At 40.2% G+C, this 21132-nt stretch overlaps 2 protein-coding genes across 5 annotated transcripts in view; one reads left to right on the forward strand and one right to left on the reverse strand.

Moving 5' to 3' along the window:
* Positions 1-7511, forward strand: part of tnrc6c2 (trinucleotide repeat containing adaptor 6C2) — a 54372-nt gene extending 46861 nt beyond the window's left edge. For all 4 annotated transcript variants that reach the window (XM_061983718.1, XM_061983720.1, XM_061983721.1 and 1 more), the window contains one exon: positions 1624-7511. In XM_061983718.1, the coding sequence (XP_061839702.1) occupies positions 1624-1969 (346 nt within the window). In that variant the 3' untranslated portion in view covers positions 1970-7511. The remainder of the gene's footprint in view (positions 1-1623) is intronic.
* cd7al (cd7 antigen-like) lies at positions 6646-17788 on the reverse strand. The gene is made up of 5 exons (XM_061983729.1): positions 17627-17788; positions 17193-17546; positions 11008-11391; positions 10644-10741; positions 6646-10470 (listed from the first exon to the last, which is right to left on the reverse strand). Exons 1-5 carry the CDS (start codon positions 17682-17684, stop codon positions 10282-10284), a joined length of 1083 nt encoding a protein of 360 aa, XP_061839713.1. The 5' UTR covers positions 17685-17788; the 3' UTR covers positions 6646-10281.
* Between the last annotated feature and the right edge of the window lie 3344 nt (positions 17789-21132).

Below are 21132 nucleotides of genomic sequence, written 5' to 3' on the forward strand. Positions count from 1 at the left end.
GTGCGGAAAATACGGTAAATATATTACATCTTAATCTTTTACAAAAAGTTGCTGAATTCAAAAATTAAGGAAGTGAATCCCAAGCCACCATTGCTTTATTATACTGCATTAACTTGACGCACCACATGTTTATAGATATCACTGAAAGTATGCAATATAAATGATATCAATTTGGCCGACAATAGAGCTTTTAGTACTATCGTGATATCATATGCTGATGACACATTCTAGCTCTGTCCTGCAAATTTGACTGCGGAAAGCTAACGACTGCGTCCTCGAAGCAACGTAGCATTTTTGCTAGCAGCTAATGTTCCTCCACAATGCAAAGCCACTTTTAAGTCAGTAATCATGGCAGCAAATCAACTTTCTTACAGATATCATTATCACTGGAGGACAAGGAATAGCTAAACCTGCAAGGACACAATAAGCCATGCTAACCGCTAGCTAGAGCTCTGAAATGTAAACAGAAGTGTGGATCAACACAAATATTGACAGTAGTGATACCAAGCATAGTGTGGTCGATGTTGTAACTTGTAGGTTATATAGTTCATTCATAATTTGCATACTTGATTTAATTGCTGATCTATTATTATTTACAGTTAAAGAGTTAAAAGGGAATTGATTTGATTTATACATGTATTTGATATTGATTATTTGAGCAATACTGACACTGAATTGAGTTGTTTTCTAATTCATAGCCTAATAAAGGGTTAACTAAAATACTGCATGTTCCACAATTCATTGCGGCAAACCGGATGTAAGAAAGACCGGGAGCAGGTGCATTGTGGTTGATGAGATTGAGGATCACGAGCCTACGGGTGAATGAATGAACAACAGATAACAAGATAAAAGGATCGTTTCATACCGTTTTGTATGCCCATTTTTTTCTTATATAAAGTACGACTTTATTTACACATTTCCGACGTCCTGTCCAATACTTTGATCGTAGTTAATCTACAGTTGATACTACAGTGGTTAGATCAATATTTTTCCATCCATCCATTTTCTACCGCTTATTCCCTTTGGGGTCGCGGGGGGCGCTGGAGCCTATCTCAGCTACAATCGGGCGGAAGGCGGGGTACACCCTGGACAAGTCGCCACCTCATCGCAGTATCAATATTTTTTATCATCCGAAAATGTTTTTGTTTACAAACTCATGAAATAAGTCCCTGGACACAGGAGAGCTTAGAAGGCAATAAACAAATGATTTAAATCAGAGCCAATCATTTAAAAAATAATTGATATTGTTACACTGCCATCCTGTGTTTTTGTCAGATTATAATTGTGAGCAAAAATGGAATCAGTCAATGATCTTGAAAATTGCGAGTACCGTATTTTTCGGACTATAAGTCGCAGTTTTTTTCATAGTTAGGAACTTTTTACCCATTTTGAAATGATTCTATTATGGTTTATATGTCAAATTATATAACGTGGAGTCTGTAATATATATGTATATATATATATGTATATATATGTATATATATATATTGTGATATAGATTTTAGGCCGTATCGGATTGTTTTGAAAAATAAAATGAAAAATAGAATCATTTATCCTAACCTGCACAATTATGTTGTCATGGAAACAATATTTTGCTGACCCATGTCGTGCTTCCTGTGTCAGGTGTGTGCTGGGTAACACCACCATCTTGGCGGAGTTTGCCGGCGAGGAGGAGGTGAACCGCTTCTTTGCACAAGGCCAGTCGCTGGCCTCCAACAACACCACCAGCTGGCACGCCAACCCGGGACCCAATCAGAATCGAATGGGCGGGGCAGCGCCGTCCCACTCCATGGGCCAGTGGAGCAGCGGCGGAGGCAAGTCCAGCGGCGGCGACCTTCTTTGGGGAGGCGTGCCCCAGTACTCCAGCCTGTGGGGGCCTCCCAGCGGAGACGACGCCCGGGTGATGGGGAGCCCCACCCAGATTAACACCCTGCTGCCTGGAGACCTGCTGAGTGGGGAGTCCATGTAGGAGGACGCCACACCACGTCCACGGAGGAAGGAGGAGGGGCTTGTACAGGAGCAAAATCCAAGCAAATCATGTGGCGATAATCAGCACCATTTTGGAACTTTCTGGAACTGTGAAATGTGAAGCAGAAATCTGAGGTTTTCTCCCACACGAACTTAAGACCTCAGTCTTTTATTTTTGCAACAAACTGACACATAAAACAAAAACCTTTTTTTTTTTTTTAGAAGAAGCAATCAAAGCTGCCATCTACCTTTTTCCTCCAAGAAGAATGAAATCATCCCAAACAAAGCGAGCATTCCCAGCATGCACTGCGGCCAATGAGGTGGTGGGAGGACCGTTCCTCGTTACCTTGTTTCTCAGCACTACAATTAGCCTTAAGTGCTCTCTGGCCCAGGTTCTTCTTCCCAAGCCGCCTTTTTCTTTAGTGGACTCATGAAGTACGTGATGTAGTCTTGCACACTTTCACCTTCTTTAACCGCAGCGTTTGTCTTCTCTACGACGCTGCTGGCTGCTCGGGGTTCTGATGTCTGTCCCAAAATGTAAGCTGTGTGCATATTAATCACTGACAAGACCACCTGGCTAATGGGGGTCACCTCCAGTTCTTACTGGTGCTTTTTCTCTTCAGTCTGACTCGGTGGGCAAGGAGGAAGAACACGACTCCACCTTTGACAGTTTACATTGTGCAATATACACTTTTGCTTTTCTTCTTGTCGTCGTGTATTCCATTGTTGTTTGGAACTTGAAAGACCTTCCTTGGATTCCCTCCAGAGCGCCGATCCCCCGTCCCCCAAGTTTTTTAAAAAGCAGCGGGGACTGAACCCTGCAACAGAGGACGATGTCCTCTTTGCGTGCCGTACCCAACAAAAACTGGATCCACAGGCCTATGGGTATCTAGCACACTACCAAATAAAAGGACGGCGGTGCTCCTAATGCAGTAAACTTACGAGTGTTCTGGATCAACAAAGGAAAGACTTTTTTTTTTTGTATTCTTTTTGTTTGAAATCATAGCACTTATGAGGAGCTGCAGGCTCCAATCCAAGAAATCAAGACAGCTCTTTTTTGGACGATTGATATCACTGTTACTCCAAATGTTTCTAAGCCTTGCGCTCTTCGGGAGACCTGAAGCGTCTCCGGAGGCGGGCGGTGGGAAAGGGGAGGGGGCGGGCGTTTGGAAGCCACCGAGTGCCTCTGTACTGTGGTCCCCCCTAAAGCCCCCTTATCGAGTGTGCGGCCGGCATCACCACAGCAGCATCAGCCGCACTTCCTCTCAACGGACTCAATCTGGCAATAACCACCTGCCTGCCTCTGATGTGGCCCACGCCCACCGACTCTTAAAAAAAAACCACACAAAAATCACTTTAGCTGGAAGATTTAATAGTCATATTTCTGGATTTTTTTGTTGTGGCGTTGACACGCTGAAGTAGCCCTTCACTGTTCATATGCAGAAAACACTCGAATGGGATCAATACTACAGACTTTGATTGTGTTGGACAGTATTCTGTACTACTTCCAGTCCAGGTTGTTTCTTGTTCAACTCTTTTGTTTTGGCCCAAGCTGCTCTCATCGCCTAGCTGCTATGCTGTCATCACCCCCCCCCCCCCCGCCACCTCCTCCTCTAGTAGGCCCTTGTACCAGTTTCTATGCAAAAGACAAGAGGCCCTTTTACAAGCAGTCCCCCGCCCGACCCCACCCACCCCTACTGCGTACTTCACGATGGCCGCCATTTCTCCAAAACACTGTTGCTATCTTTAGTCGGAACACGTTATCAACAACACCCGCCGTGTCCGAGCATGATCTCAGGGTAGGGGGATGGCGGTGGGGGAAGCGGACGCCACCGCAACGACGCAGCTCTGAAACTCTGGCACACCTCGGCCTCCCAACACGTTGTGGTGTGAAAAGAAGCCAACAAAGTGTGCCAACTTGACTGAAAGCACTCTAAGGGCGGGGCTGGGGGATGAAAGTGTTGACGGGCAGCAGCATCACATCCTGGAACGACTGACATTTCTCTTTTATGTTTTTGTGGGACAAACCTAACCTCGCGTTGGACGGTTCCAGTTTGCTACAGTGCACAGTTGATGATGGGTAATCCCGGGTACATATTTTTTTAAAACCAAAAAAAACTGAAAAAAAAAATATCACACATTTTAACATCATTTTTATGAAGTTTGACAGAAAAAATCTTAAAAAAACAAAACAAAAAGGTTGTATATGTTAAAGCTCTGCACTTCTAGCTGAAGGGTCGAGTCTCTCGTACCCCAGGAAGAAGTAGACCAGCGACCCGGCTGCCTTTTATTTGAATCGTTTTTATGTTGACGTCCTGCTCAAAGCCGGCCCGCTGATATGAACTGTACATTTCCACACAGCCAAAAAAAAAAAAAAAGGCTCCCTAGGGCCCAAACTGTATCAGTCTCGCTCACACGGCGACGAGTTGGAGAGGTACAAAGTCTTAAAAAGGAAGAAAAAAAGGCTACCTTTTTCAGGACGTGACGTCCTGCAGCACACAAGCAAAAATCACTATTGCCTGTTTCTGTAACTGCCTTGATGATCCAAGCTCAGACAGACCCAATAGCCGAGGAGTGGAAAACATGCTGCACCAGCACTGAGAGGCTCTCTTCTACATAGCAGTATCTTGCAACAGCAACACGCCTCCGATTGTAGCCTCTCAAATGTTACCTTTGTGTTTGCCTCACCTGAAGATGAGCAATATGTTCGCTTTTTTTCCTCTTTTGTTTTCGTCCCCCCGCAAATATGCGAAGAAACCAATTTGGTTGTAAACGGATACTTGATCGTACAAAAGTTGGAGGTTGAAATTCTGCACATTTTGCTTTTTATGGACAAGATGAAGTACATCGAAGCAAGTGTACTCTGTGTATTTGTTTAAAGTATATAAAAAAAACAACCCTGCCAGACATGATTATTCCCCTCAGCTTAGAGCATTTCCGAAAATAACATCACTTACAGAAAATAAATATTAAACACAAATACTTGAATCAATGAAATACAAAGGAAAAAGGGCCACACTCAAAAGAAAAAATAATCAACTTTGAAAAGGGAAAAAAAAAGTCACAAAAATTCCTAATTTAACTTGGAAAATCAACCTTACAAGATTAATTTTTTCCCGGGGACAAAAGACTATCGTTTGAAAAAGAAAAATTGTCAACAAAAATGTTTTAATATTACACGAGGGAAAATCTATTGTTTTATCAAAACAAGTCGATATTTGCCAAGCAAATGTCATTTTTGTAGTAAAATGTGAAGTCAAATTAGAACATTTTAAAAACAAGCTACTATGAGGGGAAAAATATTTTACAATCAAGTTGTATTTTTGCTCACATTATTTTCCCAAAAATTGTGAAAACACTTCATCGAACTGTCACATTGTTGGCGTGTAGATTTAACATTCTAAACGTAAACTTTATTCAACGTACAAACTTACACAATGTAAAAAATGTAAACCGTATACAAGGTAAAAAAAAATGGAAACTTATACCACGTACAAACGAATACAAGGTCAAAACATACATTTTATACAATGTAAAATATGTCAACTTTATACGTCAAAAACACTTTATACTACGTAAAAAGCGTAAACTATACTACAACGTTCAAAACTACACAACGTTAAAAGCTTAAGGTTTATACACTGTACAAGTGTATACATTTTAATAAACTTAAACTTTTTTTCTTCTATTTTTATAGCGCTTATCCTGGTTAGGTTCAGGGGTAAGCTGGAGTCTATCCCAGCATGGGGAGACAATGCAAATTGATTGTGCGGCCTACATGATGGTCCATTGTGCGCTTTTTTACATCATTTGTAAAAAATAATTTCTATGTAAGATTACGACTTTAAATTATTGCACAACTTTTTTTTGTAACATAACATGTTTTCTGACTTTATCCTCTTGAGACGACCAAATAATTCTTGCAGTTGAATTACTGTTTTTCTTTGAAAGTGTGGCCCTGATATCTCCTTGGCAACGACGCACCAAGCAAGGCAAATGGTCTAAAAGCTAGGCTGAGAGGCTTGAAATGTGTTGCATTGAGTTACAAATCCTTGCAAAAACTTTGAAATGCAAGTGTGTGTGTGTGTGTCACCTTCTAATGTTGCACTTAGTGTGTCGTAGCCCTCACTCAGCTAATCGTAGATAAAAGTACGGAGGGGAGACGGTGACAATTCATGTGTAAATGTTTACTCAAGGACTTAATGGACTTTTTCTTTTCATTGTATAAAAGTTTATCTACCTTATAGTGGCTTTTATTGTGGAATAATCCCCATGCAGGATTATCAATGAGTATTGCACCATTTTGCTCCCATGTAAAAAGGTTGAAAAAAAACTATTAGGGGTTGAAAAAAGGTTGAAGATAAGAAGTGTGGCCATAGGACTGGTGTTAGCGTCAAGAGCAATGGGAAACAGGAGGGGAGGTCATTTCAGAGGTGCCTATAATTTTGTTTGATTCTTCTTCTGCAAAAGCCACTTGTCGTTTACAAGCATTTCATTTGTGTAACCGTGGAGCGAGTAGGAATCTATGACAGGAATGTTGTGTGTTTCATAAAAGCGTCAAACACGGACATGAAAACCTTGCGAAATGAAGATTTATGCTACTTTGCGAACTCTGGGATTGATCAGTGTTGTGTTGTCGTCCTATTTCAAGTTGTTGACACATGATCTCTTTTTGTGTGTGTGTGTGTTTGTGTTGTTTGCCATTATGTTGGGTCACTATCTTGCACACTTGTAAAAGATTCATGGATTTTTGTCTCAGGAAGGTCAGGGTTCTAACATCCCAACTCCTCCATCGTTTCTTCACAACTAAGCAACAGGCACCGGTGAAGCGTTTGCTTTCTTTGTTTGTTTTGAGTTGAAAAGACAAGAAGAAATGTTTGTAGCAAGTTCCGCATATTTACCAAATAAGACTGAGAATCAACTGAATTTAAAGAGAAAAAGAAAGTGCTTTACATGTGAAATCCCAAGTAGACGTTGCTTTACATTTGAAACCGATCAATGAAAATGTTCTTGCTTCTTTGTGTATTCCTGTGCAGGATGTTACTTGTCAATCATCTCTCCGTGCAAACAGCTGGTTTTTAAAAGGATCATGATCTATGCACAAAGTGGGAGGGGCAAGTCCTTGGGGTTCAGGGTTTGATGTTGGCTTCTTTTTGTCTCTTGTCATGTTTTAGCGAGCCCTTACATCGCCATGCTGTGTAACCCTTTTAACCAATGAGCGCTTGTCCTTCTGCTAAAGCACTGTGGGTCCTACTGAGAAGAAGCCCAGGATTTTAATAAAAGGCTCTTTAAAGGGGTTTTTAGGATTGGGGGGCGGGGGGTAATGTGGGTACTTTTGCCTTTACTTTAAAAAGAAAAGAAAAAAACGTGGAGAAAAAAAAATGTCTGTAACTGAAATACAAAGTTGTGGCTTTTAATGTTGTTCCTTTTCCTCATAGAATGTGATTGTTAAGGACATGCACCGGACAAAAACAAGTTTCCATGTGAATTTATGGAGCTTATTTCCGATTCTATTAATAAAGTACAGATTTTCTTGGCTGTTATTTCAGTTTGTCGTCTTTTTCTTTTTCAGGAACTGTATACATTTGTGTATCTCTCTACTTTAGCTGCTGGGTTGCCAGATGGGGAATAGGATAAGATCATACCAGCACTTTTAGCTTTACTTTTCAAAAGAAAAATATATTTTATTTAATTATTTTCCAATGCATCCAGAAAGTATTCTAAGCGCTTCACTTTTTCCACATTTTGTTATGTTACAAGTTATTCCTTCCATCTTCTACCGCTTGTCCTGGGGGTGCTGGAGTCTATCCCAGCTGCACTCAGGCAGACAAGTCTATCACAGTCACACTAGAGCCAATTTAGTGTTGCCAATCAACCTATCCCCAGGTGCATGTCTTTGGAGGTGGGAGGAAGACGGAGACGAGTTATTCCAAAATTAATTAAATTAATGTTTGAAGCGCTGTGAATACTTTGTGTGGACTGTAAATGGTGTTGTGACATAACTGGTATTGTGAAATGCCCACTGAAAGGAATTATAATAAATTATTGGTATTTGGCCCTTACAAAAGCAAACAGTTTTAACTTGTCTTTTAGAAAGAAAAATAAACTTATTAGGAAATATAGAATACAAACCACATATCTAGAATGCACTGCAAGCAATTACAGTAGTTTTAGAAATGTACAGCATTGGGAGAGTGGACTTCTACACTATGAGCTGCTTCCGTCAAACACACCCTCAGCAGCTTCAATGAATCTGCCATTTATACAATTTTAACGTTCCTGGCTGGCATTATGGACTCATTCTCTTTCAGTTTGGTGCAAACTTGCAGTGATACACTCCCAACTACTTCAAGTCAGCTACACGCTCTGTCATGTTTTTGATGTTTTATTTCTTTAATTCAATTAATATCATCTGCTTCTTCCTAGCACTGACTTTCACACGCACTTTCTTCCTTACCGTCGTAAAAAAACAAAGTTATGTCGATTTCTAGCTCTAAGCTAATGCTAGCGCGTAAGACATCGGATGTTTTGGTTGGATCTTACGGGGTCCACTGTAACATTTGCCAACTAGCTGGTAACCTAAAGCATAACAAAAAGCAGCAGGACAGCTGGTATACAGAAAAGCTCGTGAGCTGGGGCACTTTTAAATCATAAAAGTTATACAATTTCTACTTTTTGCTGTCGGGTGTTTTGTCAATTCCTGAACAAATCTATAAAAGTAAAACGTCTCTATACTTTAGAGCAGGCCTGGGCAATTATTTTGACTAGGGGGCCAAATTTAGAGAAAAAAATGTGTCTGGGGGGCCGGTATATCTATTTTTAGGATCACTAATACAAAACCTCACAATAATGTCTGATTGAATGCTAAAACGTTACGACAGACCGCCTAAAAAAAAGGAATGGAATTAAAAAATGTTTTACTGAATGAGACACCCAGAATGTGCCTGAAAATAAAGAATGTGGGATTTACAATATTACCGTATTTTTCGGACTATACATTGCAGTTTTTTTTCATAGTTTGGCCGGGGGTGCGACTTATACTCAGGAGCGACTTATGTGTGAAATTAACACATTACCGTAAAATATCAAATAATATTATTTAGCTCATTCACGTAAGAGACTAGACGTGTAAGATTTCATGGGATTTAGTGATTAGGAGTGACAGATTGTTTGGTAAACGTATAGCATGTTCTATATGTTATAGTTATTTGAATGACTCTTACCATAATATGTTACGTTAACATACCAGGCACGTTCTCCGTTGGTTATTTATGCCTCATATAACGTACCATTATTCAGCCTGTTGTTCACTATTCTTTATTTATTTTAAATTGCCTTTCAAATGTCTATTCTTGGTGTTGGGTTTTATCAAATAAATCTCCCCAAAAAATGCGACTTATACTCCAGTGCGACTTATGTTTTTTTTTCCTTCTTTATTATGCATTTTCGGCCGGTGCGACTTATACTCCGGAGTGACTTATACTCCGAAAAATACGGTAACTATGACCGATAAAACACTGAATATTGACAACATATGAACGTCACACCCCCTCTCGATCGACATATTTTACAATCAAGCGAAACGCAACAAAAATGCAACAAACAGCGAAATATGAACGCGATGGGTAAAAAAAAACCCACCTACAATCTGATACATCTGAGATATCACTTAGCTTTAGAACTTTGTTGTAAAAATCTCCTTCCGCGTCTGTCCCTGACACCAGCATTTCAGGCTGGACGCTCTGGAAACACTGTGGAAACGCTCCCACACTGCTTGGTGCCTCGTCTGAGCTGCTGTGACTTAGGTTACCATGGTAACTAGTATATCATGCAAAAGCACAGATTCCAACCATTGAAATACTTTGTATAGTTCAAGACTTACGGTCATTTGAAAACATCACTGCACATCATAATGGCAGCTACAGTTTCCACCTTAAATAACTAAAAAAAATATTTGGGAATGTCCGGTGGGCCCAGATTGAAAGGTTTAACGGGCCGCATGTGGCCCCCGGGCCTTAATTTGCCCAGGTCTGCTTTAGAGTGTATAGGTTTAACATGCACTGAGAATGTTGTGAGAATATTTTGCGACACAAGTAAACAGCAAGATAATGTTGTGGCCGCACGAGAGAATATGCTCCAGATGTTTGAAGGTAATATACTTCAAGGAGTTCAGACGGACGAAAAAGGGGAAGTGTGAGAGCTGCGTTTGTGTGGATGTACCGCGACATAACTTATTTGTGAGCATAGAAGTAATCTTTGCATCAAGCTATTCAGAATCCAGCTAGTTTGACGTCTGACTTAACGAGTTCTACTTTACTTTCTGAGAGCCCCGCTTGAAGTTTCGTACTCGTTCTCTGGGCAGGATTTCTTCCTCCGACAGTTTCTGTACACGCTCGGCTCCTCCAGATGCAGAGGATCCAATTTGTCAGTGGGGGTCTGCACGCCGACCATCTCCTCGTAGATGGGCACTTGAGGGTGCTGCTTGGAGCCGCACGCTTTTTTCTGCAAACAAAATCAGTGAGATGCATTTCCTGTCAATCAAATCAAAGTTTCATGGGTGTTGGCTGCCTTCCTTGTGAGGAAAGAAAAGCTGTTGTGAAACTGCTGTGGTGAGCTTGTGAGAGGAAGTGGGGTAACGCCCTCGACCGGCAGGTGATGGCAACACCAAAACTTACTTGGCAGAGCAGCAGCGTGGCGAGCAGCACGAGGAGGACGACCACGGAGGAAGAGAGCGCGTACAGCAGCGTGGTGTAGCCGGAGCAGCTGCACTGACCTGCCAGGACCAACAGAGACAAAAAGAAGCGCTCGGTCCTCTGATGTAGAAGAAGTAATAACAGGAAGTGTGGCAGTTAAAGAGTTCAGTGGAATTGCAGAAGCCAATGAGGCCACTTCCTTCCTAGGCTTAACAACAGATGGGGATCTTGAGAAGGTTGCAGCCGTTGTGCAATGATTAAGTGTTAGGAGGTGGAAACCAAAGTCAACCAGATGAAAGATGCTGTTAGAGGTTAATTGGGAAGCGGCCGTGAGGTCAGCACCTACCTTGCACGGAAACAAAGACAGCCCGTCGGCTGTCTAATGACGTGCTACCGTCATGGCGGCCGCGCAGGAGGAGCTGGCAGCTGTACAAGCCGCCGTCCTCTGGCTGCAGCTGACGCAGGGTGAGGTTGTACGTGAAGCCCGTGGGGCCCGGGGACGACCACAGCTGGAAGCGTGAGGAGGAGGAAGCGGAGGAGGGCGGCGGTCCGGTGCGGTGGTGGCGCTTGGAGTGGTAGAGCAGCTCCACGGGATCTCGGCCCCTTCGCCTCGTCAGGCTCACCCCCTCCACTGGCAGGTCCTCGCCGTGGGGGGGGAGACAGGGGATGACAGCCGAGCCCCCGGCGCACACTTCTATCGGCCCTACGTCCACCCAAGCACCGGGGGCGTCTCAAGAAGGGAATGTAGGGATGAAAGCTCAGACAATGACCTTTTAGAAACTACACCAATTGTCTTAGCCACGCAGTTAGCATCATCACCGCAGGGTGCAAGTGGGCATACTGGTGCTTATAAATTTGAATACCGGTAATATTGTTTGTCAATTTGTTTGACTAATAATCCATCCATCCATTTTCTACCACTTGTCCCTTTTGGGGTCGCAGTTGAATAAGACAATGACATATGTAACTGACATTTTATTCGACGAATAAAAACTAAACTAAAATGATCGAATCAAATTTAATTTGGTCTTGTAGTTGGGCGGAGCAAGTTTGGAATTAGGGATGAAACCATATGAGAATTTAATATCAGGTTTATCGTGACTAAAATGGTCAGGGTTATTAATACCGTCGTATTGTTGAATGAACATTCAACAACACACAGTGAAATCTTTAACAATTATTTTTTTAAATAACTAGAATAGACCAACTGTTAGAAAACCCACTATTTTGCAGGTTTTGTGTTCTACGCTTCACTGATAGTGATCTAGTCTTAGTATTTTATCTGTTTTAATGGTTAAGAGTTTATTGTCTTAAATATTGGTTTGTGCTGTAGCACTTTAAGATGCATTTCAATGAGTGCACAACAAATAAAATCTATTTTTTCTGGTGGGCCTTGTGGCGTCCTATTGTCCTAGTGTTCAACGGTCCTTGAACGCGCCTTAAAAACACCTCCGAGTATAGAACAATCACACGCACAGCTTTTTTGCACATTTAAGCATCCTAATTGTTCAGATAGCAATGTGTTCATATAAGTTTAGATTAGGGTATATCCTTTTTTAATGATAAAATACGTTAAATGTCTCTTGTTTTCATGTTAGCATTTAAACTAGCAACCTTCCCCAGTCAGTCCATGAGTGCAGCTATTAATCATGATTTTTACATAATTTATTTTAAAACAGTTATACTGTCGCAAATTTTACCGCGGTTATTATCGTTTTTCCTTACATCCCTCTTAGAACTATATCCAATTACAGCTCTTAAACGGCGCATGAATGAGTTACAAAGGAAAGCCAATCAAATGGTTTTCTTTGTGAGATAAGAAAGTTGGATTTCTCACGACCAAAACAAAATTGTCTGCATTAAAGAAGTCCCACATCAAAATGTGTACACATGGGAGACAGAAGAGGACTAATGTTGACTAAATTTACTGTAATTTTAGTTGACTAAAAGGTTGTAACAATGTAAATCAATTTAGATGACTGAAATATGATTAAAACTAAACAGCATTTTGTTCAAAAGACAAATACTAAAAATAAACTGCTGTCAAAATTAACAGTGCATCTGAGTAAGCATTAAAGGGTATTATTGTGAAACAGTTTTTATTTTTCTTTGGCTTGAAGTCAGCGGACCAAGTTAGGGTTTGGTTGTTTATACAGGTTACAGTAGTTCACCTCTTTTTACAATTGTATAAACAAATCATTCTACTTTACATTCTATTACAGGTGAAAATATTTCTGATTTTATCATGTGTGCATGTTCCCCTGGTGACTGTGTGGTTTCTCTCCGAGTACTCCGGCTTCCTCCCACCTCCAAAGACATGCACCTGGGGATATGTTGATTAGCAACACTAAATTGGCCCTCGTGTGTGAATGTTGTCTCTGTGTTGGCCCTGTGATGAAGTGGCGACTTGTCCAGGGTGTACCCTGCCTTCCGCCCAAGTGCAGCTGGCATAGGCTCCAGCACCTCTGCGACCCCGAGGGACAAGCGGTAGAAAATGGATGGATGGGATTTGACAGTAATGAGATGGTTTTCAAACATATACAGTTAAGAATGTAAAAACTTAGCGCAGGTAATGTTTTATGATGGTGACAGTTTGACTTTGGAACAGATTTGATTCTTGTCCATAGTGTAAACAAACATGAATTAGCGTCCTAATTTGATTGAAAAAAAAATGTACATGGCTGTTATTTGTCAAATCACGTTAGTGGTAAAACAAGCCTGCTGGTTCGCAGTAATTGTTTAATCCCCGGTATAAAAAAAAGCTTAAAGGAACAATATTGATGACTAAATTGCCATGGCATTCACACCAAAGTATATCCAGTACATATTATCCAGAATACAAGGTGTTTTAAATGCAAATCATCTTTGGTCTCTTTTGAGGATGAAGGCCGTTTTGAAGTCAAAATGTCAAATTTAAAAAGGAACAAAAATATGCAGCGGAAAGCATTGAGCAGAGCTCGCAAGTTAATGTGGACGGCCATAACTCAGCACCTACAGACAGAAAAAGTTGATGCCTACTGTTTACAATGTTTTATATTATTCATGTACCACTGTGTACTTAATGTTTTGAGTTCATTTATGTCTGTCAATTTTTTTTTATTATTTATGGCTGTTTAGTCCTGTGTTTGATAGGTGGGCAGACCCTTGACCTTTAAAGGGGAGCTACAGTATGATGATTTTTGTCTTTTGAGTTATAAATGTTACAGTGTTGGATACTTGTGTTAAACTTGTATTACATTTTGGAATAAAACTAACATAATAAAATGTGGGGGGAAAATTACGCGCTGTGAATACTTTCTGGATGCATTGAAGGTTCTCTGCTCGTCACTCTGCTGCCTGGAGCTTCCAGTGTTACTACTCCTCGTTTCATACTTCACTGAAGTCTAGAAAATAAATATGTCCGTGTTGTCCATTCGCCATTTTCCACAAGACCTTTTTGTCAACATGGATCAGTAAATTGAATTAGCCGCTAAACTTAGACAAAAGACATCTTAACATTGCAACGTGGTTTGAGGAAATACAAGAGAAGGTAGGATAAATAAATATTTTCATCTAATAGTGGCATGTGCACAACATCACCGACATGCAATGAGATATTTTGTGATCCGGGATTCCCAATACGGTTACTGAAGTTAGTTTTTGACTGTGACAAAAAAAGAAATAGCGGTGATGTTTGGCTTAATGATTTATATTAACAGCGTACATCAAAATATAAATCGCTGATACTTTGGAAAAGGTGGGGCATGGATGGTTTCATTAAAAGGGAATGAACAGTTTGCAAACAGTCTTAGAAAACGGTTAAAAAAAAGTGACTTTGGCACACAATTTACACTAAAAGATGTCCAATACATTTTATCTAAACCACAAGGAAGTGTATTAAATGCAGATTAAATTAATCAAAAATTAATTTCACTGAAACGGTGCCATTTGTGTCTCTAGAAAGTAAACTGTATGAAGATAAAATAAGAAATATTTATTTTATTTAGCAAATCTGCACATTGATGTGATCGCATATTCAAAATATAGTAGTAGTTTAAAATAAATATTTAAACTACTACATTGAACACTAGAAAAAGAACTCGGGCACTTTTTACAAGTGCATCTTTCAACAAAGCCTGGTTGGTAGTATGTGTTACAAGAACAAAGCCTCCAAAATTCACCAGTATGGAGCATACTTGCCAACATTCCCGATTTTTCCGGGAGACTCCCAAATTTCAGTGCCCTTCCCAAAAATCTCCCGGGGCAACCATTCTCCCGATTTTCACCCGGACAACAATATTGAGGGCGTGCCGTGATGGCACTGCCTTTAGCGTCCTCTACAACCTGTCGTCGCGTCCGCTTTTTCTCCATACAAACAGCGTGCCGGCCCCGTCACGTGTCGTATGCAGCTTCTACAGACATACATAAGTGACTGCAATACATACTTGATCAACAGCCATACAGGTCACACTGAGGGTGGCCGTATAAACATCTTTAACACTGTTACAAATATGCGCCACACTGTGAACCCACACCAAACAAGAATGACAAACACATTTTGGGAGAACATCCGCACCGTAACACAACATAAACACAACAGAACAAACACCCAGAATCCCTTGCAGCCCTAACTCTTCCGGGCTACAATATACACCCCCGCTACCCCCCCATCTCCCGAATTCGGAGGTCTCAAGGTTGGCAAGTACGGTAAGGAGGCACTAGCCCATTCATTCAGGTCAAATCAAGTCTGGGATTAAGACTAGAACTTTTTTTTTTCGTTTCCTAGATTAGATTTGACTAATCTAATCAATTGGTCGGATCTTGTCCTAGTCCAGATCTAACCTGGATCCATAGAGACACACTGTTTGCTACACTTGCGCTCGTTGACCTTTGGAGGCTCTGTTCATGTTAACACACCATAAACCACGCTCTGAAAATTTCTACTTGTAAAAAGTGATGAGTTTTCTTTGGGTAGAAACACAAGTCTAAAGTTTAAACGTTTACAATACCACAAAATATATTTTTACTATTTGATGATTTTCACAGTCCATCAATTAATTTTTTATATCTACCTTAAAGTCCTAAGCCGAAGAGGACTCCACATCCACAGGGCAGGCAGGAGTGCCACCGCAAGTCTTTTCTACCCACAGTCATAAGAATTTACAACACACTTATAAGATTACTGTGATCTGCTTTTTTTCTTGGTGTGCAATATGTGTGTTTAATCCATACATAGTACAGTAAAAACGTTAGTGTATTATTTATATTTAATTTGTAGTTTTTCATTACATTTAATTTTGTTACCGTATGTAAAAACAGATTTTTACATATGGTAACTACACTGTAACTACAAAATTTCCACATTGTGGGATGAATAAAAGTTTATCCTATCCTTAAGAGAACTGAAAATAACAGGAGTGTGTTTTAGCATAGAATTAGCAAATTAGATTTGTCAGATTTAGTCCAAGAAACAAAAAGAAAGCCTCCATTAGTTAACCGTTTGGAAGCGCAGGTGTAGCAAACACTGTTGTGGGTCTATTGATGTTCTTATTCATCCAGGTCAGATCTAGTCTAGGACTAAAACTATATCTGACCAAACGATTACACTGGTCGGAAAAGTTCAACAATTAATACTTGCTTTTGTTTTTTGGTGCGTTAACACTAATATTAACGCACCAAAAATTAACGTTAATGTTTTTATAAGATGTTAAAACATCTTATAAAAACAGACTTCAGTTAGGAACAGCTTTCCAATTTAAATTTGATATTCTTAGTCCATCAGCCCGTTTAAATCTATGCTAAAAATATATTTGTACTCCGTGGCGTTGAAATCCAATTACACAGGATATCTTGGTCGTTTTCCTTCTTAGTTTTTGCATTTCATTTATTTATTACGTTTTACTATTTTAATGTGATATTTTCTTGCACTTCTTTTAGGGCATACTTGCTGCTAGTGTATTCATCTTGCTGTGTTAAAATGTGCATTTGACAGTGCTTTGCACTATTTTTAAATTGTATGTCTGTAGAGCACTTTGGCACTATGTTTAAATGTGCTATAAAAATTATGAAACTGAACTGACCTGAAAAACAAATGACTCCATAAGCCAGTTTTTTTGGTTATGTATCAATCTTTTGATCTGCCACAATGAAATACATTTAAATCAATACCTCACATTGAAGGCTTTTCTCAATATTTATTAGATCATAATTAATCGCAAATTAATTTGAATCACTTCAAAGCACTATTGTCATCTTATCGTGGCATGTGCACTGTATCACTGACCAACTGATTAGATTGATCAGATTTAGTTTGGGGTACAAACAGAACGAACGCCTCTAAAAGTCAATCAGTGAGGAAGCGCAGGTGTAGAAAATATTGTTGTGAGTCTATGAATGTTCCCATTGTTCTAGACTAGATGTAACAAATCAAGTCTGATGAAGCCTGTTTGGATGAGAGGCGAAACATCTTCTGAGACAAACCGAATAGTTCAACTGCGATCGATGAATACCCTGAGAATTGTTGTTGTGCATCAACAGATCAAGCTTACTCACCAGTATCAACAAGGAGGAAGAATTCTGTCTCTCCTGTTCGGTGTTCATCCTCAGAAGAAGGGTTCTCTATCACAAACTCACAAACGTATCGGTCGGTGTCATTGGCTTTGAGGTCAGACATTGTCACATTCACCGAGTGGCTGCTTGGGTCGCCGCTGACCGCCAGACGCCGTTTGTCATGAGCCTTTTCCACATGCGCCTCTGTCCCTTTGTACTTGAAGAGAACATCATCAGGATGCAACCAAGTGCGCTTTAAAGAGAAGGCTGCAGGTGAATGGATGCTGGACTTGATGGAGCAAGGAAAGACTACCAAGTCGCCCTCCTGCCTCTCAAGGAATTGAATGTCACCGCACACTACCAATACAAAAAGGACCACACAGGTTAAAGAAAAGCATAATTCATCCTGAATTGGAATGGATCAAAGTCTATCTCACCAAACACACAGTGAATCACCAACAGAGTCCACAGGAAACGGATCCCAATCATCTTCATATCACTCAAGGCTCTTCAGTCCCAGAGACAGCAGGTAATAACACATGCAAGAACCAAAACTGCACGTAGAACAGCGACCCTAACTCGGAGGAACTCTACCAAGCTCCACCTTCTTACCTCAAGGGCGAACAAAAGAGGAAGCCTTGGTTAGCCCACAGCGCAAGTTGGCTCAAAGATAAACAGCAAGAAGTGTAGCTCCCTTTTGGAATTCACACATGCTGATGAGCAAAAACCACAACCTGACACATGAATTACAAAAACAGAACTCTCGAGACCTCAAATTACATACAATCAAGACCAACATTTGTTGGAACTAAGACTGAGGTGACCTTTTTCCAATAGCGTGGAAAATACTTTAACTTAGTTCTCTTTTTGACTTGTTTTCCTCAGAAGATAGGATAGAATGAGGTCTTGTGATTGGCTACATGATGCTATTTCAAAATGGTGTGAAGACTTTAAAACATGTTAAGACAAAAGGTCAGAAAATGTTTGTCAGTGTTAGTATGTTTCAAAATTCTCAATCCAATTTACATCCAAGCCTGCTAATGAAATACTTTTTACAGTACCAAATTGGAATATAGATATTAAAACATTCACAAAATGCGGCCATATAAACTGATTGTTTACATTAACTTTCTTTTGTAAAAAAAATAATAATAATTTAAAACAAAACGTTCCTATTTTTAAATTGCCAACTTTATTAGTGCTCCTAAGTAACATTAACACTAGCTAAAATGTTTTGTCATCTCAACCCAGCACAATACCATAGACAAATGTATTTCATTGTAATGTGTATTTGATGTGCTATGCTTCTGTAACGAAGGCCATACAGTGTGGCTGTGCCAGTATGTACAGTTAGGTCCATAAATATTTGGACATTAACATAATTTTCAGCATTCCAGCTCTGTACAACACCACAATGGATTTGAAATGAAACAGTCAAGATGTGCTTTAAGTGCTGACTTTGAGCTTTAATTTGAGGGTATTTACATCCAAATCAGATGAACGGTGTAGGAATTAAAACACATTTTATATGTGCCTTCCACCTTTTAAGTGACCAAAAGTAATTGAACAAACTAACAATCGTAAATCAAATTGTCACTTTTTAATACTTTGTTGCAACCCCTTTGCAGTCAATGACAGCCTGAAAAGTGGAACACAGACATCACCAGACGCTGGGTTTTGTCCATGGTGATGCTCTGCCAGGCCTCTGCTGGAGCTGTCTTCAGTTCCTGCTTGTTCTTTGAGCATTTTCCCTCAGTTTTGTCTTCAGCAAGTGAAATGCATGCTCAATCGGATTCAGGTCAGGTGATTGACTTGGCCATTTTAGAACATTCCACTTCTTTGCCTTAAATAACTCTTTGGTTGCTTTCACAGTATGCTTTGGGTCATTGTCCATCTGCATTGTGAAGCGCCGTCCAATGAGCAGATAATATTGCCCGAAACACTTCAGAATTCATTCTGCTGCTTTTGTCAGCTGTCACATCATCAATAAATTTAAGGGATCCAGTTCCACTGGCAGCGATGCAGCCCACTACCATGCTTCACTGATGAGCTGGTATGCTTTGGATCTTGAGCAGTTCCTTCCCTTCTCCATACTCTTCTCTTTCCATCATTCTGGTACAAGTTGATCTTTGTCTCATCTGTCCATAAGATGTTCCAGAACTGCACAGGCTCTTTTACATGTTTCTTGGCAAACTCTAATCTGGCCTTCCTGTTTTTGAGGCTCACAAATGGTTTACAATTTGTGATGAAACCTATGTATTTCCTCTGGTGAAGTATTCTCTTAATTGTTGACTTGGACACAGCTACACCTACCTCCTGGAGAGTTTTCTTCATCTGGCCAAATGTTGTGAAGGGTTTTTTCTTGACAGGGGAAAGGATTCATCTGTCATCCACCATAGTTGTTTTCCGTGGTCTTCCAGATCTTTTGGTGTTGCTTATCTCAGCAGTGCGCTCTCTCTTTTTAAGAATGTACCAAACAGTTGATTTGACCACACCTAATGTTTTTGCTATCTCTCTGATGGGTTTGACTTGATTTTTCAGCCTAATGGGCTTGCTTCACTGATAGTGAGAGCTCTTTGGACTTCATATTGAGACATGACCCCCACAGATTCCAAATTAATATACCACACTTGAAATTAACTGTAGGCCTCTTATCTGCTCCTTGTAAATGAAATAACGAGGGAATAACACACCAATTGTCCAATTACTTTTGGTCCCTTAAAAGGTGGAAGGCACATATAAAATGTGTTGTAATTTCTACACCGTTCACCTGATTTGGATGTAAATACCCTCAAATTACAGTTCAAAGTCTGCACTTAAAGCACATCTTGAATGTTTCATTTCAAATCCGATGTGGTGTTGTACAGAGCTGGAATACTGAAAATTGTCTCAATGTCCAAATATTTATGTACCTAACTGTACGTTAGTAAACCCTACTCCCAAACACTTTAAGGGCTTGCGCTAGACAGAGTTGACAGCTCTGGCTTTTAGATGCATATCGCGCTCGACACTTACAGCAAACTAGAGGTGGGGTTGTAACGGTACACCTTAGTAAACTTCACTCACTCCCGAACACCTGAAGAGCTTGTGCTGGACAGCTCGAGTTTTCAGCTCAACGCCTAGCACGCTCAACTCATATACTGTTGCACTGAACCTACTGTTCAACAAATCTTGTAGTATACCTAATCTTAATTGCGAAATCTACCAGTACTGTGTGCTTTAAATTGAACAATTGGTTTATTACGTCTCTGTGGGTATTGTCATGTCAAAAGAAATGTAATGTAGATCAAGTTATGGACATGTATTTTTTTTTTTTAAATATTTGGCAGTGTAGTTAGACTATGACACATTTCTTAACAATTACCGGATCTGTCAGGTTGCTGATATATGTCCCACGACTCCCACCCAATGTTAAACTCATTCCTAAATCCTTGGCTCAGTGAGTCAAACAGGGATATAGAAGGCTGCTCTAGCAACTACTGTCCACTAGGTGGTGGTGGATTTAATGTCTCACAAACCTAAATTCAACAATTGAAGCACACCAACCAGAAGAATGCAATGACGTGTTTATTTGCGCAAGTTTTAAAACACAGCAGGTAAATTAATACATTAATACTGCCTCAACATGCAAAACATTTTTACATTTTGGGAGCCAAAAAAAGGTTACATTCAATGTTTTATTTTTTACATTTTACAAAGGAACTGTCAAAGGAAATTCATGTCGTTACCATTTCAAGTAGATGGTAAATGGGTTATACTTATAAAGCTTCTACCTTCAATGTACTCAATGTGCTTTGCCACGATTTCCAAATTCACTCACTGATGGCATGAAAGGCCTTAACCACGACCCATCTGGAACAAGGGTGACGTGTCTTGCTCAAGGACACAACGGATGTGATTAAATGGTAAATGGGTTATACTTGTATAGTGCTTTTCTACCTTC

This window comes from Nerophis lumbriciformis, linkage group LG25 (genome assembly GCF_033978685.3).
Source record: "Nerophis lumbriciformis linkage group LG25, RoL_Nlum_v2.1, whole genome shotgun sequence".
NCBI lineage: Eukaryota > Metazoa > Chordata > Actinopteri > Syngnathiformes > Syngnathidae > Nerophis > Nerophis lumbriciformis.